Source organism: Adiantum capillus-veneris, chromosome 22 (genome assembly GCF_014529385.1).
Source record: "Adiantum capillus-veneris isolate H3 chromosome 22, ASM1452938v2, whole genome shotgun sequence".
Lineage (NCBI taxonomy): Eukaryota > Viridiplantae > Streptophyta > Polypodiopsida > Polypodiales > Pteridaceae > Adiantum > Adiantum capillus-veneris.
The window spans coordinates 35,176,452-35,195,377 of record NC_140952.1 but is presented as its reverse complement, the minus strand read 5'-3'; the positions used below and the strand labels follow the sequence as shown (position 1 = coordinate 35,195,377).

General features: G+C 43.5%; 1 protein-coding gene across 1 annotated transcript; it reads right to left on the bottom strand.

Annotated features, from left to right (window-relative positions):
* Positions 1-6,788: 6,788 nt before the first annotated feature.
* Positions 6,789-7,451, bottom strand: LOC147429151 (uncharacterized). The gene is made up of 2 exons (XM_086494985.1): positions 7,175-7,451; positions 6,789-7,093 (listed from the first exon to the last, which is right to left on the bottom strand). Exons 1-2 carry the CDS (start codon positions 7,449-7,451, stop codon positions 6,789-6,791), a joined length of 582 nt encoding a protein of 193 aa, XP_086351111.1.
* Positions 7,452-18,926: the final 11,475 nt, after the last annotated feature.

Genomic DNA, 18,926 nt, shown 5'->3' with positions numbered 1-18,926 from the left:
ATAGTATAGAAGAGCCATGGAAGTTGTTGTGATAGGGATAGCTAGCCAAAGAGAATGATTATTTCTTTGCTATCCCACGGACACAGTTTAAGGCTACATTCAGGGGTGTTTCCTCTATGTCTCTTGCTTTGATTGGCAAATCAAGTTTATGTTGGTTGTCAAGCCTACTAGTTGTTGGGTTCCCTTAGAAACCATGGTCTGGAAGTGCATATGCAGAGCTTCAAGCAATTAGAAAATGAATATGTAGCAAAAAAAACAACTAATAGGAAATTTTAAGTTAGACCTTTCTATGTACCCGCATCCACCCTTTGTGAACCTAATTTCTTCATGTAAACTTAGACTTAGTACTACTATGTTTCATCTTTGTTGTTCAAGATTATAATCTACTTTTCAATATTTTTCTCATATATAGCAAGCACCACAAAGCTGTTGTTGCAAAAAATTGAAGTGCTATTTTAATCGATGCAAATGATGAGTGCTATTTTAGAGGGTTGCAAAGGCTGTCGCTCCATTTTGGGCTACTTCTATTGATGACAACCCCAAGTGGTATTATAGTTGCTCTGATTTAACATGGATGATGAGTGTTAATTTATAGTCGCATTATCGTCATTTAAAATTTATCTCGTTATTTTGGGCCTTTCAACTAATTGTTCTTTTATTCAATTTTATCTAGAGCCATGTATAGCCTACGCATAATCTAGTTAAACTCACCCCAACAACCAATAGACGAGGCCCTTTAATGCCCCACTTAAACAACACAATCTTTCTACTCCTCCCTACTAGTTATGCGTTGTAAGCGCACAAAAAGGATGGTGCTCACTTCCTCTTTGCACATGTATAAGGCTAAATAGCTCGTCTGTTGTGAGCAAACCAACCAACATATGTAATTCTCCCCACTACTCCTATCAAAATCAATTGCTACATGTGTTGGAAATCTACCAGTACATGATTGGCCCCTTTCACCAACCCTTATCACCGTTGCTAATCGAATCTCTCCTAGTATGCACATTATAGCCGGTTTAATAGTTGTGCTCTCTACAAGTGAGGTAGCTCTCATCTTTTGGCCGAGCTCTGTAAAAGAAGCTACACCCCACTACCATTTGAGGTGCCATTCAAGCCATTAAATTAGAGGGATTGTAATACCAATTAGACTTGATCAATAACAATAGCCCAAAATAGAGTGACAACCTTTGCAGCGCTCTGAAATAGCACTTATCATGGCTAGCTAGCTAGAACTCGTCTGCACCAATGAAGACTACTGGTATGTGGTACAGTTTTTGAAAATAAAAAGAAGAGGAGAATCAACAAAGATTCTCCTGATGCAGTCTACATAAAAAGGTCGAACATCAGCTAGATGGTCACACTGAGTGCTAGATGGTGGCACATGCGCATGCGAAAAGTGTGTAGTGGTTAGGACTCTCTCTCTCTCTCTCTCTCTCTCTCTCTCTCTCTCTCTCTCTCTCTCTCTCTCTCTCTCTCTCTCTCTCTCTCTCTCTCTCTCTCTCTCTCTCTCTCTCTCTCATATAAAGGCTGCATGGACGGTTCTGTCTTTGTGATGTGATGCACAGTATTGTAGCACTCTTTTTCTGTCTTCAAGCTATAATTGAAGAAGCCCATTATGGACTGCAGCTTGGACCTCTTGAATTATAGGTCTTGAGTTCAACTCTCGTCGGATGGATCTTCATGCGCATGCGAAAAGTGTGTAGTGAAGGTTAGGACTCTCTCTCTCTCTCTCTCTCTCTCTCTCTCTCTCTCTCTCTCTCTCTCTCTCTCTCTCTCTCTCTCTCTCTCTCTCTCTCTCTCTCTCTCTCTCTCTCTCTCTCTCATATGAAAGCTACATGGAAGGTTCTGTCTTTGTGATGCGATGCACAGTATTGCAACACTCATTTTCTGTCTATAAGTTATAATTGAAGAAGCCCATTACGGACTGCAACTTGGGCCTCTTGAATCATAGGTCGTGAGTTCAACTCTCGTCGGATGGATCTTCAAGGTCTCTTGGGATAATTTCCTACGACGTTAAAATCCTCTTCTTCTCCTTCTTCTCCCCCCCCTCCCCCCCCCCCCCCCCCCCCCCCCCTCTCTCTCTCTCTCTCTCTCTCTCTCTCTCTCTCTCTCTCTCTCTCTCTCTGCTATGACACAATCCACAAGGAAATTGTGTGCCCTAAAAGATATTAGGTAGGTTCAAATGCAATGATTTGGTTTTTATTTTTTCTAAAACAAAAACCTCATTGGTATATGCTGTGAAACGGCATTTGCCCTGCTTGTGAACACTGCTGAAACCAGTCCGCGCCGGCGCGGACTGGTTTCGACAGCTTGGAGAAGGTTAAGGAGGAGGCAACACGTGGCGGCTTGCTGAACTTGTTGACTTGAGAGAAAATTGTTGAAACCAGTCCGCGCCACACGTGGCGGCTTGCTGAACTTGTTGACTTGAGAGAAAATCGTTGGAACCAGTCCGCGCCGGCGCGGACTGGTTCCAGCAATTTTCGCTCAAGTCAACAAGTTCAGTCAGCCACTATACATGTGCATTCAAACTGCATCATCGCGAGGTTTTCATTACTTTTTTGACAATCTGCAGTGTAGCTATTTGTCTGCCTGCCACCCCAATCTCATGTTGTCTCAAGTGAGAGCTCTTGTAGAGTACCGCTGCAAGCGGGAGCTCGACGTTGCGCCGTTGTCCATGAGCATGCAATATGATCGTCTAAGCCCTGTGTAAGCTTGTTGAAACCGTTTCGACAGCTTACAAAGGGCTAAGATGGATCATACTGCATGCTCATGGACAACGGCGCAACGTCGAGCCCCCGCTTGCAGCGGTACTATTCAAGAGCTCTCACTTGAGACAGCGTGAGATTGGGGTGGTCGGCGGGGACAGATGGATATGCTGCCGATTCTCAAAATTTTAAGTAATGAAAATCGCGACGATGTCTACACGGATGCCGTCTGCATGAGAGGCTTTTCGAACTTGCAAGGTCGGATGCTTTGCGTGTGTGGCAAGGAGGCCACGGGAGCACAGAGGCCCATCGATGCAATCGATGCAGAAGTGCGTGGTGTGCGGCTCGACGTGGACTCTCGGGCTTCGCCTGATCACCCTCTTCCACTTACTCTTGGACCCGAGGCAGGAGGCCCTGTCTCCACAGCTTTTGACGATGTAGAATTAGTGGTGGATGGCTGTAAGTGTATGCTAGCTAAGTGAGCTGCCAGGTCGGCCATCTGCGATGACGAAGTCTTGTTGCGGAATCAGACAGAGCAGAGATTGAGAGTTTTTGGAGTACCATATATGTTATTATTATTCACGCATGGAGTTTTCATTTCGCCAGCTTCAGATTGATGTAATTAACCTCCACGCATTTTACTCCACTTACTAAATAGATCAGTCCCACCAAACCCCCGACATGAGACTTTAGCAGACGACTGTATATGCTTCAAGCATTGGCCACACGATGGAATTCAGGGGGCATACTAGACCCATTCGCATAGTTAGCACAGATTACCAAATTCACGACGTGCTACAAAAGAAAATTGCATTTTATAAATAATTTTTCATGGCCTGATGGGAGTGGGCAAGCACGACTTCCGTTTGCACAGCGCATTGGCCCCACAACCTGTAAGCGGTTGCTATGTGTCATTCTTCACTGGCAACATGGGCAATACATGTGAAGGTACCCTCCACCTGCCAGTCAAATGGAAATGTTGCTTAACTATGCTACTTTCTGGTAATTTTAGATGTATGACCCATTTGTGTTGACAAGCTGGTCAAATTAAAATGACATGAGTATTTGCTTCAATATACCCTCGCACTCGTATCAATTTGTCAAGGGTGTTGCTCATATTTTCTCAGAAATTGGCTTCGCTCGGTTTTCTTTGCTCGTTGATTGGGAAGCCCCCAAAAGATGCACCATCCATTTTGGCATACCTCTAGCCTGGTCATTTTCAGCCGTTTCCACATCAAGTACATCATGTACAACTGCACAATAATAGGTTGATTTGTAGTATTTTTTGAAACCCCCATAACCTGTACATTTGCCTCATTCAAATTTCCATTCAAAATTCCATCACTGAAAAGAGGCAATAAACTGTCATAAATGTCATGTGAGCTTACATTACTATGTCTAGTACATGACAGCAAGGACTGAACAAAATCTTCCACAAACACAACATCTCCTAACACCAAGATATATTTCGTTTGCAGATGGTATAATTTGTGACCTTTGTTCTCAGTATTGTAACCAACAAAAATACATTTAGTAGTCTTATCATCCAATTTTATGTGATGCATTTGTGGCACTAAAGCATAAGTCAAACAACCTAAAATGCGCATGTGATCAATAGATGGCTTTTTATCATGCCATACTTCATAAGGAGTCATAGACTACAAAGATTTTGTAGTACATAAGTGGCACACATGATGGCTTCAAGCCAAAACGAATGTGGTAAAGCTTGACTCTTGACTATACATCGTGCCATAAGCGACCTGTTTTTTCTTTCAGCAACACCATTTTGTTGAGGTGTATACGACATTTTACATTGGTGTTTTATCCCACATCTAGCCAAAAATGCATTAAATTTATGAGGCATATACTCCCACTACAAGAGGTTGTGTGCTCTTGTGACGCTGTTAGCGACGGAAATACATTGGGTTTTTATAACCCCCGGCGTCGCTAAAACCGTCGCTACGAGCGTCGCTACGAGAGCGTCGCTATAGGCGTCGCTATAGGCGTCGCTATATGCGTCGCTATGAGCGACGCCTATAGCGACGCTTATAGCGACGCGTATAGCGACGTTTACACTGCAGCCTATAGCGACGCTACAGAGCCATAAATAGCGACGCTTATAGCGACGCCCGAGAGAATATTTTTTTGGTGGCAGGGCATTCAATGCACTGCCACCCATCAACCATATTGTACTTGATTCACTTTTTAAAAAAAGTGCAAAGGTAGATAATAGACCCAAAATAGTCACCCACAAGACGCATTGTTTGCAAAATTGACAATTGTACACATCATAGGCAAAATGAATTGATTGGCAAATGTAATAATGACAATTGTACAACATCATAGGCATAAAGAATTGATTGGCAAAAGGAACTGCGGTGACAAATGTAATAATATACATGGTTCAAAAAGACGTATAAAATCCGTCTCATGATACATAAGCTATGAGAAACCCTAAACTAATGCTATCTAGCTACGGCTAAACTGACGTCGTTTAGTCAGACGTCTCATCGCGTCCAAGCGGCGTATCTGTCGGATTCTGCAAAAAAAGACAATAAGACAGCTTTCAGTAAGTATAAACATATAACGACATTTATAAAACAATACAAAAAATAAAAAAGAGTAAACCCTAATACTAACCATGCCGCCGCGAGAACTGAGAATGTCCATCAGAACGTTTAAGCCCTTCCTGCCTGCGTACTCGCGCTCGTACGGTGTGGGATCACGTCCTGTCATCGACCACTGTCAAAACATACAAAGATTTCATTATGTTAGAACTAAAAAACTCATAAACCCTAAACTATCGAACATGCATAAAGAGCAATGTGAAAAGACTTACAAAATCGGCCTCAAATGATGCCCATCCACCGCTCCCCAAGTGGTGCGAGCTCCCTGCCTCTACTCGCGCTCTGGCTGCATCCTTTTGTTGCTTCCACTTGTCAGGATTCTCGCGCGCTGCTTTCTTCGCATTCTTCCAATCTTCTTTGGCCAGCCAATCTGGCCTATTCCACCCATTCTTGATTGCTTTTTGCACTTCGGAACGCTTGTGTTTGCAGTATTCGCGCATTCGAATCTTCATCAGGTCTTCATTGAAGCGCTGATCCCGTGTTGGAACGGGAAACTCATCATGAAGTATGCTGATGACTCTGTTTTTTAAATCACTTGGTACTTCACTCCATTTGTTTAGTATATAGTGTCTAAACAGCTGAGAGCAAAGACCACGCATGCGCGAGATCACCTTCTTGCCGTCATCATCCATGATGATGCCGCCGCTGATGTCGACGGAGTAAGGCAAGCCCTCTGGCCGGTGATGCGTGAACCTGGGTGTCCCGGCAGGGGTCTCTAGCGGCGTGTCGATGGGGGTACGGACGTCAGGTGTCTCCACCGGCGTCTGGGCCCCGAAGCGAGGAGTGTCGAGTGGGGTGGCTCCTGGCGGAGTAGGTAGAGGTGTGTAGCTTCTAGGAACAGTCAGCCGTGCAAAACCTGGCGTAGATGGCGATGCTGTGGCTGGTGTGGGGGCGGGCAAAGAAGGGGAGGGTAAAGAGCCTCGTCGAACACGAGGCGGTGTGGAGGCATCGGTGGCGGAATCCCTACAACAACCGCCACCGCCACCACTAGAGCGCCGGTGTCTAGACGAGTGTGAAGCTCGTCTCGTCGACGCCGAAGCTTCGGAGCGCGCCGAATGCTCCGAAAGAGAGGGAGATGCGGATGGTGTAGGAACGCGCGATGATGCGCCAGAGCGATGACGCTCCACGTACCACTGTCTCTGCTGCGGTGACAAAGAAGAAAAAAACTCCTCATCATCCATACCTGCATTAAACACACGAATATTTAAACTTAATATTGAATGAATAGAGTAGACAATGACGCAAAGACCATTAAATACAATGACGTAATGACGCATATAAATACAATGACGCAATGAATCGAGTGATAGAAGAGGCAAGTCGAAAACTCAGAATTTTCAATCAAAAGATGTGAGCGCGAGTAGAAAAGAGCGTTATACACCATGGAAGGTACTTAGAGAGCCAGAGATTTTACAACACGGAGCAAAATTGTTCAAATACAATATTTGTGGCTTTAAGAGATCTCTCTCTCATCCTCGCATAACTCAGCATAACTTCCTATATCTATATAGAGCTCTCCGTTTAAACACATATCCTCTGTTTCATTTTGTAGCTCCTCTGCATGCACCCCATATAGAGTAGTAGCATCTTGATGCTCGTCTGGCACCACCGCAGCGGCTTCTGATTGAGCATCTTCTCTGATCTCCTCCATTGATGTCGTTGTGATTGGCACATGGTAGCCTTCATACGTCCTTGCACTACGAGGGGCTACCTCTATGACGTACCACCAGTTTGATGTAGACTTTGTAGGATGAAATACTACTTGCCAGAGCCACATAACTTACATGAGAGCTTTCAAGCACATAACTTGTAAAAGGGGGATGTTAACTATTTACATACTTACTTGTTCACAATGCTCGGGTAGTACGAAAGTGTCTCTTAGGTCAGTCCATTTCTTAGTAGAATCCACCTCAAGAAAACCAGACTCTCCTCTACGCACAGTAGCGTTGCGACCCTCCATGATTATCTTGAACCATTGCACGTCGAACAAGTCGACAAAAAATCCTCTGTAATCGATCCTCAAAATCTCTTGCAGCGTGCCGAAGTAAGTGAGTTCCGCCACCACAGGATCTGCATCAGAGGAACGTCGTCGACTAGACTGTTCAAATTTTGCCATGATTCCACAATCTTGAGTAAAACGCTTTTTGTCGATTCGTTCCACCCTAAAATGTCGACCTTTACACCATGCTGCTGTGTATGACTTATACTACAACGAACAAAGATTATGAGTGGCCGTTCAAACATTTATAAATAAAGTCACTTGCTAGTCGTACATTGCAAACTTACCTTGGTCGCGCAACCCCGAGAGTACTCCCACTCTTCTTCAGTCACTTCGTCACCGCATTGTTGTGCGCTTTTCAATTGGTTGTGCAACCATCTTAAGCTCATGAAGGTTGGTAGGCTCTCCAGAACCGCTGGATAGTGCATCGGTGGTCGTCTTCCCCGTCTCCACTCGATTCGTGCCCTTTGTCGCTCTTGCTTTGCATCCTCATATTGTGAAATCCACTTTTGCATCACTGGATTGTGAAGCATGCAAAATCGGTTGATTTTAGCCTCTAGATCTTCCGTCATCTTCTTCTCAACACCGAGATTGCACATGACAATCCCAGATATGCGCTCATCATCTATGGTTCGCCATAGCGTGTCCCGAGATTTATCAAATCCGTCTAGCCACTCTCCAATGTACACTAGGGACTCTGATACCAACCAACCTTCTGCCATGTACCCTCGGACGTGCCTTTTGACGCACATATCCCTTAAGCGTTTTCATGAAACGCTCTAAGAAGAACATCCATCTGGAATGAACTGTGCCAGCTATTTCCACCTCATCAACTATGTGAACAAGAAGATGCACCTGAATGGTTAGCATTGTAGTAGGAAAATGTTTCTCAAACATGCACACAAGCTCCGCAGCATTTAGTTTGGCGAATGGTATGGAGTCTACGTTGATCTCCTTTTGTGAGATCCATTGCACCAGCTTTGCAAGTTTGTAGATTGTGTTACGGATGTCGAGAGACAAACATCCCTCAATGGCAACCGGTAAAATAAACTGTAAAGTATGTGCAGCAATGATATTAAAGTTCACATTTTATGCAATGATATTAAAGTCCACTATGAACGTACCTGACACATTTTATGCCAATCGTGTGACTTCAAACCGGTAAGCTTTCCTTCTTTAGTAAAACACGTTCGGAGCGAGTGCATTACGCCAGTGGGGGTCCGCAAAGATCGAATGGCCTCTTTTACTTTGCGTTCTTGGGCTCCTGTGAAAATCCATGGTGCTTTAGGGAGTTTTATCGATCCATCAGACGCTGTTTGCGGCCAATATTGCTCCATACGATCCACATTTCTAAAATCAACTCTGGCTCCCAAAGTATCTTTCTTGCCGGTCAAATGGTCCCATAGTAGATTACCCACATTCTTGAATATGTGCATTGGATCGAGCAAGTGATTGATCATGAGTCGGGGCCAGTATGGTAACTCGTACCATAGAGATAGTCTCTTCATCCCTGGAGGCAATCCGTCATCGCACATCTCCTTCTGCTCTAACCATGCTTGTGCAGACATCCTTGGTGGCTCTCTTCCCAAAAAGCCGTCGCATAACACATGATTCTCTGGAAGATACGTTTGATGACCTTCGTAGATTTGCTTCTTCAGTGAGGGTGCCCTACGTGCATTCAGTCTAGGTCCACATGTGACACATGCTCTATATCCGCTTGTTTGAAGCCCTGCATGTATACACATGATAATAGATCAACTATGGGAAAAAACAATATTTACAGTGTCTGAGTGAGGAGTGTCAATAGATCACCTGAGCATTCTGTTAGCCCGGGATAGTCATGCATGGTCCACATTAGAATGCCTCTGATCAAAGCATTCCGTCGTCCTGTGTGTCGGCTCATATCCACCACCTCTATGCCAATCCACAATTGTTGTAGCTCTTCCAATAGTGGACGAAGATACACATCCATATTCCCCACTTTATATCGCCCTGGCACAATCAAGCTTAGCCATAGGTGCCCCTTCTTCGTAGTCAACCACGGGGGAATGTTGTAGTTGACGATGACAACGGGCCATACACTGTAAGATGTTGATCTTTGACCAAATGGATTTACGCCATCCATAGCCAGGCCTAAGCGCAAATTTCGAGCTTCCCTGGCAAAATCCGACCATGTTCCATCTATATGTTTCCAGGCTGCGCAATCTGCAGGAATTCGTAGCACACCATCCGAAGATTTATTCTCCTCATGCCATGATGCTAGGGCGGCCATGGACTTACATTCGAAGAAATGCTTGATGCGAGGAAGCAAAGGAAAATGTCGCAAAACCTTTTGTGGAATTTTTGTCCCGTGGAGATCTACTCGATATCTTTCGGAATCACATTTCGGACACTTCTCCATGTCTGTGTATTCCCCTCTGAAAAGAATGCAGTCATTAGGACAAGCGTGGATAGAATTGTAATCCATCCCCAAGTTTCGCAAAATCTTTCTTGCTTCATCTCGGGAATCTGGCATCACATTGTCAGCTGGTAGTATGTGCTCTTTCAACAATCTACACAACATAAAAATATGATACAGTCGTGTAAAAATCTATCAGATCATTATACATTTAGAGTTCTATTAAAGTAAACTAACTGTAATAGATCACCTGAAAAGCGTTGTGACGCTAGTGTCACTCCATCCAAACTTTGCCTGCATGTTGAGAAGAACCAGGAGTGCTTTCAATCTAGACATACGTGCTCCATTATACAATGACGTATCGGCTTCACTTTTCATATCATCATAGATAAGCCTTTCTGAATCCATGATCGTCTCGATCATTTCATCAATCTCGGGCTCAAACATTGCCTCGTTGGGAATGTGCTCTGCATGATCATCCCCCGAGCTGTCAGAGGCTACATCTTGTGGCCTCACATATGTTGCTTGACCAAAGCGCCTGCGAACACGTCTATTGGGTTGCAAGATTGCTGCTTGTTGGCCAGCGTCAGAGTCCGACGAGTTATAATTGGCAACAACTCGATCTATAATAGATGGATCGAACTCGCCAAATTCGCGAACGTGCTGCAAAGAAACACGTCTTGTCCGTCGCACAGCATGCTTGCATTGATTATAAGGACATAAGACCCTCGTTGAGAGATAGGTGTTTCGGTTGGACGGTCCCACATCCTCATCGCTATCCATAATGAGGATAAAAAACTTATAACCTGGACAACAAATTTAATATTCTATTGGCATTCTTCGTCTTATCTCTCTCTCTCTCTCTCTCTCTCTCTCTCTCTCTCTCTCTCTCTCTCTCTCTCTCTCTCTCTCTCTCTTTACCTCACATTCTCTAGTCATGTCCAATCCCCGCACACCTCGGTCTAGAGGTGCACGGAGATCAGAACCACCGGGTTATAATCTCGTCTTTATTGGTCAATACCTATATTTGTGGGTACAAGAAATCTACACACCCACGTCTACATGATACTGCATGTAGTGGACAAAATCCCTTTGCCTCTTCTCTAGCTGTAGCACTTCACTTCATCTTAACATCTTTTCACAGTAGATCTTTTCACTGTTCGTCTAACTCTAAACCCTAAACCGTAAGTAATTCTTGCGTGGACTCGATCTAACGTAAATAAGCGTAAATCTAAATAAACGTAAATCTAACTAAAAATAAAGCTAAATCTAATTTAACGTAAGTCTAATGACTAGAGGTTGTCTAGATGGTCATTGTGTCGGGGATGTAGTGACTCTTGCCGCCCTGAAGATCCACCTTCTTCCCTATCTTCTGAAGACATTTCACCAGTACTTTTGGATCGACGGAGCCCACCATGAGTGAAGGCAGCAATACCCTATATTCTATTGAGGGCTTTCTTCACCCGCTTCATGCAGGCATCGTAGTCTATGGAGACCTAAATCTAATCTAATATAACTTAAATCTAAATCTAGCTTAAATAAACGTAAATCTAGTTAAAAATAAACCTAAATCTAATTTAATGTAAGTCTACATATAACCTAATCTTTAACGTCTTTTAAGATAGTTTCCTACGACGTTATAACTCTCTTCTTCTTGTGTGTGTGCACGTGTGTGGATGTGTGTGCCAATAAAAAGAGATAAATGGTATAACCTTTCTATCACCCATGCCAAGTATGATAGATTGATTATGCCATTTCCCTCTTGAATAATAGGTCTTCAGTTCAACTCCTCGTCGGCTAGATCTCTAGGTCTTTTAATTTTAATTAGTTTCCTACGACGTTAAATTAGTTTCTCTCTCTTTCTCTCTCTACGTTTTTTTGGATCGTATGCATGTTTTCTCTCTCTTTTCCTCTCTCAATGTGTGCGTTTTTTGTTTATGCATGTTCTCTCTCTCTTTTCCTCTCTCAATGCGTGCGTTTTTTGTTTATGCATGCTCTCTCTCTCTTTTTCTCTCTCAATGTGTGTGTGCATTCTTTGTTTATGTATGTGTGTGTGCGTTTTTGTTTTTGTTTGTACTCTCTCTCTCTCTCTCTCTCTTTCTCTCTCTCTCTCAAAAACACTATGTGTGTGTGTGTATGTGTGTGTGTGTGAGAGAGAGAGAGAGGGAGAGAGAAAGAGGGGAAGGGAACATGAGAATGAGGAGAGGGAAGGAGCATACCTGGCTCTCCTTCCTCTCCTCGTGTGTGTGTGTGTGTGTGTGTGTGTGTGTGTGTGTGTGGAGAAGAAAGAGAGAGAGAGAGAGAGAGAGAGAGAGTGAAGGAGAGCGTTACCTGCTCCTTGCTTGAGGGCGCCGAAAAACTCAGATCTGAGATCTGAGTTTTTGGGCGCGCTCGGTTATTTTTTTACCCCAGCCGGCGTCGCTATGAGCATCGCAAATTTACAAAGAAATTTGCGACGCTTATAGCGACGCTCATAGCGACGCCGGGAAATTTTTTTTTGAGCGTCGCTGTGTGAGCGTCGCTAATATGAAGAGCCTCTTGTAGTGTCCCCTCCTCAATCGGAATGGTGGATGCCCATAATACATTTACAAACTTTTTCAGCCATAGCCAGAAATTACTTGAAGCCACTTCGGATTTTTCTTTAAGCAGATACACCCATGCATGCCTGGAGTAACCATCAATGAAAGTCACAAAGTAAAGGTAGTTGTTCAAGGATGAAGTTTGCATAGGCCCACAAACATCACTATGCACAAGCTGCAATCTGCATGTAGCCCTAATTGAACCATCCTTTGGAAACTTTGAACGCTTCAACTTACCCAATATATATCCTTCACAAACATGCTTCATAAGTGATTCAAGAGGCAGCAAAGAAGCAACCATATCAATTTTTTGCAAACGTAGCAAATTGAAAAAATTCAAATCCCCAAAACATGCATGTCAAAGTCTTGCATCTGAAACGACCTTTGAATCCACATTTGCATTCACAAAATTCTTCCCACGCTTGTCATACAAAGTGAGCTTCTACAATCCACGACATAAAATGCCAAATGCAACAGTTTTATCACCAAAACTAAGATCACGAACTGTACATGTATTGTTGGAATTTTTTTTTGGTCGAGAGCATGGGGGTTTTGAGCAAGAGAAGAGAACATCTACATAAGAGCTTGTGAACTTTAATCAAGCTTGAAATGCCATTTTAATAAGAATTATCATTATAATGATCTCACGTGGTCTACTTTGAGGAGCTATTTTTGATAGGCAATGAAGACGCCGCACCTATTATGGAATTATGCTTAAAGAGAAGAGAACTTGGAGATCCTCAAGTTGATGACATTGATGTGATCGTACGAGCCTTCTATGTTTCACGGTGGTGCAGAAGTTCCCATGAAGGTTGCAAACAACTCTAAAAGATAAAGTTTCTTTTGAAATGACGCTTGTGGATGATGATTGGTTGTGACAAATGAAGTAACGGTCGTTGTGAGGAGGCACCTCCCTTTCGTGTGTATGTTGGTATGTTCACTAGAGTGACAAGAGGACAATACCTTCCCTAGCTCCCATGCATTATAGGTGTGCGTATGTATGAGGGTGCTAAGAGAGAGGTCAATTCCATATTGTGTGTGTGAACGGAATTTTGAAGAGGCGTGCATGGGAGACGACCTGCCCTATATGAGCATGCAGAGGGACGAAGCGAGCAATGAGCTAGGGAGAGGGAGCCGGTGCACACTTCCCTGTGCATAAGGAGCACGAGCCAGGAGATAGAGGGAGCGAGTAGGCATTGAGCAGAGAGGGAGTCGCTCTGATTGCCATGCCGAAGGATGCAGGCCATGAGAGTACCGCCGAGAGTAAGCAAACAGAGAGGGGCCAAGATGAGGAGAGCTGAGAGGGAGAGAGATTCGCCATGAAGGTGGAGAAGGAGAATGCCGAGCATGATGGGGCAAGATCAGGAGAGCTGAGTGCGAGAGAGAATCGCCTTGCTTGGCTGAGAACTGAGCACTTGGGATGACAAGAGAGGGCCGAGCATGAGGAGGATGGCGATGTACCATGTGTATGAGAGAATGAGAGAGAGAGAGAGAGAGAGAGAGAGAGCGAGTGAAGCTCTTGCTGCCGAGAGGGGCCCTGACTACTGAAAAGGAAGAATATAGAGACGACCTCTAGTTGTATTCGAAGGGGGTCTACTTTGCTCAGGAGAAAAGAGTAATGGTGCCTTCAATTTAGAACACTGATCAAGTGATCATTTAGCTTTACAATAATGGCAATGCATCCTTTTCTCGCATTTTGCACCAGAATTCCCAGACAAAGTGTTGTTAGTAGAAGCATTAGGAACAGGAGATTTACCACTCACGGAAGAACCATGAAAAGTGGCTACATTGTTGTTACCACTTTTTTTTTTAGTAGCAATAAAGGCCTGTGAAACTGCATGTTGTTTAGCCACTCTTGCAATAGCAATGTGCATAATGCATCAAACTCCACAACTTCGGGACAAGCCTCCAAGTTTTAAGGTAAGAATCTGGAAAGCATCAAAAACGGTATGCACAAGGGAACTGTTAGAAATGATTTCGCCTGCAAAAATAAATTGCTCATTGATATCCTTGATACCAATAAGAAAGTGTCCATTTCATCTTCCGCATGCATAATCTTCGACTCCAGCTCTTTACACAACAATGCAATTCTTGCCTCATTGTGACTTGTTGAATAAAGACCAACTAAGATATTCCAAGCATGTTTTGCAGATTTAGTTGAACCAACGTGAGGAGTAATAGTGCACTTCGTGGATATTGCAATCAATGCATGAGCCTACGCATCTCTAACATCCCAACGATCCTGCTCAGCTGTAGGCAAAATAGCTCTAGCAGCAGCAATCCTGCCACCAAAACCTACAACATCCCCAACATCGCCTGTATCCACAGAACCAGGACATACATCAATGCCCTGCACAACATTCTAAACGCACTTTGAAACAAGGACATGTTGCATCATGTAAGCCCACATTGGGTAATTGTCACCGTCCAATTTATCCTCAACAACAAACATCTTAAACACATCTATGTTGTTGTCAGCCATGGTGAATGCCTGCACCTAATGTGAAAACTGCCAAAAAGAGGGGGGGGAAAGCGGGACTAACACATGCTATGTAGCACAACCCAAAGAAGATTGTAAGGACCTGTTATGCACAAAATGGAATTGACAAAAATTATGCACAAAAGGACAAAATTTGCTTTTGCGCAACACTACCTGTAGTGGAACGGAGACCGAAGTGAGTCTGAATAGAAAATTTTGAGGAGACTATGCTCGTTGACCTTTAATGCTTCCCAAAGCTCACCCAAATCGAAAAAAGTGAGCAGGTGTGTGTTGACAATGGTGGCGACTATGCCTGAGAGTACGCAACCTACTCTGATACGAATTGTTGAAAATAGGGTCGCAAGGAAACCCACACAACTTGGAGAAGATGAAGAAGCTCAAGGCACATGACAGAGAGTAGTATTACTTAGTGTGCAATGGAAAGATGAGTTAGCCCTAGAGTGATGGGCGTGTATACAATGCACGGAGGGAAAAACCTCCTAGTGTGGGAAAAAATGCCTTGACGGTCCTAAGTGGCTTCACACGCATCACTACCACATATGTATGGTAACAACTTGGGCATACAATTTAAGTAGTGTGATGCTGGCATTGCCTTGTGTCAGACATGTTACATAGAGACATTGCTATGTAAGTTTGGACTTGAGGACTCCAAGCCTATTGCCAGTCCCATGGAAACGAGTTTGAAGTTGAGTCTTAATGATGTTGGTGATCTTGCTGATGTCACTCTTTACCAAATTGCGGTTGGATGCCTTATTTATGTATGCAATACAAGGCCGGATATTTAGTTTTTTGTCTCACTGGTCAGTAGATTTGTGCATAGTCAAGGGTCTAAGCATTGGCACACTACCAAGAGAATCTTTCACTACTTGAGTAGCACTTTACATCTTGGGTTGTTTTATTCCAAGGGGGGGTCATTGTTGCTAGACTTACATGTTTTTTGGGACTCAGATTGGCCTGGTTGTTATGACACAAGAGTGTCCACGAGTGGTTTTTGTTTAATGCTCGACAGTTCATGCATATCATGGTTAAGCAAGAAGCAACCTACTGTGGCCACTTCTAGTTTTGAGGCTAAGTACATGGCAGTCTTCACAGCTACGATTGAGTGTGTATGGCTCATACACCTTGTGGCTAATTTGGGTCTCATTTGGGTGTTAACCAGGACACTGCCAACATCATCTACATTGACAGTCAGAGTGCGAGGAACACAGTTTTCCATGCTCGCACAAAGCACATTGAGGTACATTACCACTATGTCAGAGAGAGACTCTTGGCAGGAGAGATCAACTTGTCTTATGTGCCAACATAGGATAACCTTGCAGATCTTTTCGCAAAGGCATTGTCTCATGAGAAGTTCAAATCTTTTTGCAAAGCTTTGGGCTTACTCTCCTTTGTGGACTGATCATGTTCTTAGGCATGTCACCTCCCTAAACTCTATGTGCTAGCTCTCGTTCACCCCATCACTCCTAGGGGGAATTTGTATCATACATATGTGGTAGTAATGTGTGTGTGAACACACTTAGGAACGTCGGGGCATTTTTTCCCTCACTAGGAGGTTTTCTACCACGTGCATTGTATATACGTCCATCACTCTAGGCTATCTTATCTTTCATTTGTGCATTAAGAAATACTCTCTTTGTTGTGTGCCTTGAGATGCTTCGTCTTCTCCAAGTTGTGTGTGTTTCCCTGCAACCCTATTTCCAATATTTTTAAACTAAAATAATCTAAACCAGCTTCGATAGAGTCAATACATAGAAAAAACATGAGTGACAAAATTATCCCATCATTGGGCTTTCTAAATTTGGATATGTGCTAATAACATTGTAGACATCAGCCTTGCTTAGACATCCATCTTACGTGTTCACAACTAAGAGCATTGCCGACATACACCTTGGCTACCATTGCTTGATGTATGAACATATTAATTTGGCTAAATCCAAGCACTCTCAACAAAATGAAGTACGAGTCCTTGAAAGCCAAATAAAGTTTTTGCTTGGATTCCCTGTTGATGAAATCAGGGCATGTGCAGTAGAGCTCATCATTGATGTGCACCTCATACACCCCCACATGTTTGTCTCCTGCATGTGACTCCACTTTGAAGACTTCATGTACATTGTCTAAGAAACGTTTATCTTCAATCACCTTGGCCTTCAAACTAAGAGCCAAATTGATTTTCTTTGCTGCCTCCTCTGGAATGGAAGTGCCAAATCTGACTCTTATCCCATTTCTTAACATTGAACCACTACTATCTGCTTTTGTTGAGGCTTTCCAATCAACGAGCAAAGAAAATTGAGTGAAGCCATTTTCGAGCAAATATGAGCAACACCTTTGAGCAATTGATGCAAGTGCAAGTTATATTGAAGAAAATAATCATGGCATGTTGGATTCGACCAACACCTCAACACAAAAGGGTTGTACATCTAAAATTACCACAAAGCAATGGAGGCTTCAAAATCTCAAACCACCTTACATGTTGAGGTCCTAAAAAAACCCCAAGTCGTGCAAGTACATATAAAGCAGTTAATTATAAATGCACCAAAAATACCAAAAAAGGTTAGAACTAACAAACTTTCAGCAAGTCTATGAGGCCACTCGAGTACCTACCAAGTCTATGACTATCGTGTTAAGCATGTTCCAAAACTTGATCTAAGCATGTCTATTCTCCAATGTAAACTCACACATAGGCAAAGTTAAAAGCTCTCAAATGTAAGGATCGCAAACATGGGTCAGCCATCCTTCCACTCAATGCACATGCTCAAAATGCACCCACATATGATGCATGTTTCCTCCAAGACACATATGGTTAGCCAGGTCCACCCCCACTTCCAAGGCCCATTGTAGACATCTTGAAAACATAAGGTTGTTGACCAGGGAAAATAACATTATTCAAGTAGAAATATCTACTCTTACACTTGAGTTTTAGCATTGACTCAAGTGGATGTAATAAGAATGCCTTTCCATATGCCATACAAAAACTGCTTTTTTGATGGCTCACCTGTCGAATTGGAAGGCCCTCTAAAATCAACATCGCAACCCTATACCACTCATTTTCAGTGTTTGCAACCAGTATGAATAGGCTGGCAGCCAATTGCTTTTCCATGCATGCATTGTCTTTAATTCAAAAAGTTGGGAGTGAACAGGCAATCTGCAATTTTGAAGGCGAGAGGCCCTTATGATGGTGGTTCAACCACCCCTAAACTAGCAACATTTCTCATCTCGGTGATACGTTTAGGAGGCCTATGAGGTTGCCTTTTTCAGTCAGGGCCACACCATCAAATTAGGCCCTTTTGGAAATTTTTAAAGGCCAAAGAACAATGTCTCTTCAACAACTAAATTCTTGTCCTCCTTTGGAAGCACCACATGGGTCAGACGTGATCGAGACGTTAGGGGAACAGTCGTGGTGGTGAACAACACTGCGACTGACACCATCTTCAGGCTAATTCCTAGCTGTTCCACTTGGATGGCCTCATTTTTTAGCATGCCAATGAGGAAGTTTTCCAATCTTCCTTTGAACGCTTCACGGCACATCTCATTGCTCAAAATTATGCTTACAAACATGGGTTTTGAGTCCAAAAGGCTCCCTGCTTGATATAGCACGCCCAAGTTTTGTCTTTGAAAAATCCTATCCAACACTACTCCAAAACCTTGAAATGGCAAGAGAGGGTGGAGAACGAAACGATGGGAGGAGTGGAGGGCTAGGAGGAGGAAGGACGAAGAATGAGAGGAAAGAGCGAAGTTACAGGAATGCATGCAGCAACAACACAAATTGTTGAAGTTTAGAAAAACTATAATGGCGATGATGTGGTGTGCTCATAGTGGCAAGACAATTTGAAGTCTCTACCATGGCCATGGGCTCAATATAGAAGCGAGACAATTTCCTCTAGCCTAGCACCCAGCTTCTTCACCTACTTTTGTTTCTATGTCTAGCCACATCTCCTGGCCAACCAACTCGTCTCTTAGAGTGTGTTGGTTGCAATGACCTATGTGTGCATCTTCTTGAAAGAATCTACGAAGGGAAAAACTAACAAGGGGAAACAAATCCAAGATGACATTGCAAGGGGGGGTTGTTGAAGAACAAGATTGTGTTGGGCAATGCTCTAGTGGACATGTAGGCCAAG

What these genes read in the sequence shown, in the direction of transcription:
- LOC147429151 (XM_086494985.1), bottom strand. Translation starts at nt 7,451, where the DNA reads ATGGCAAAATTTGAACAGTCTAGTCGACGACGTTCCTCTGATGCAGAT. An exon ending in CGAGCATTGTGAACAAGTAA is followed by an intron (nt 7,094 to 7,174) that starts GTATGTAAATAG and finishes TCTGGCAAGTAG; the next exon opens with TATTTCATCCTACAAAGTCT.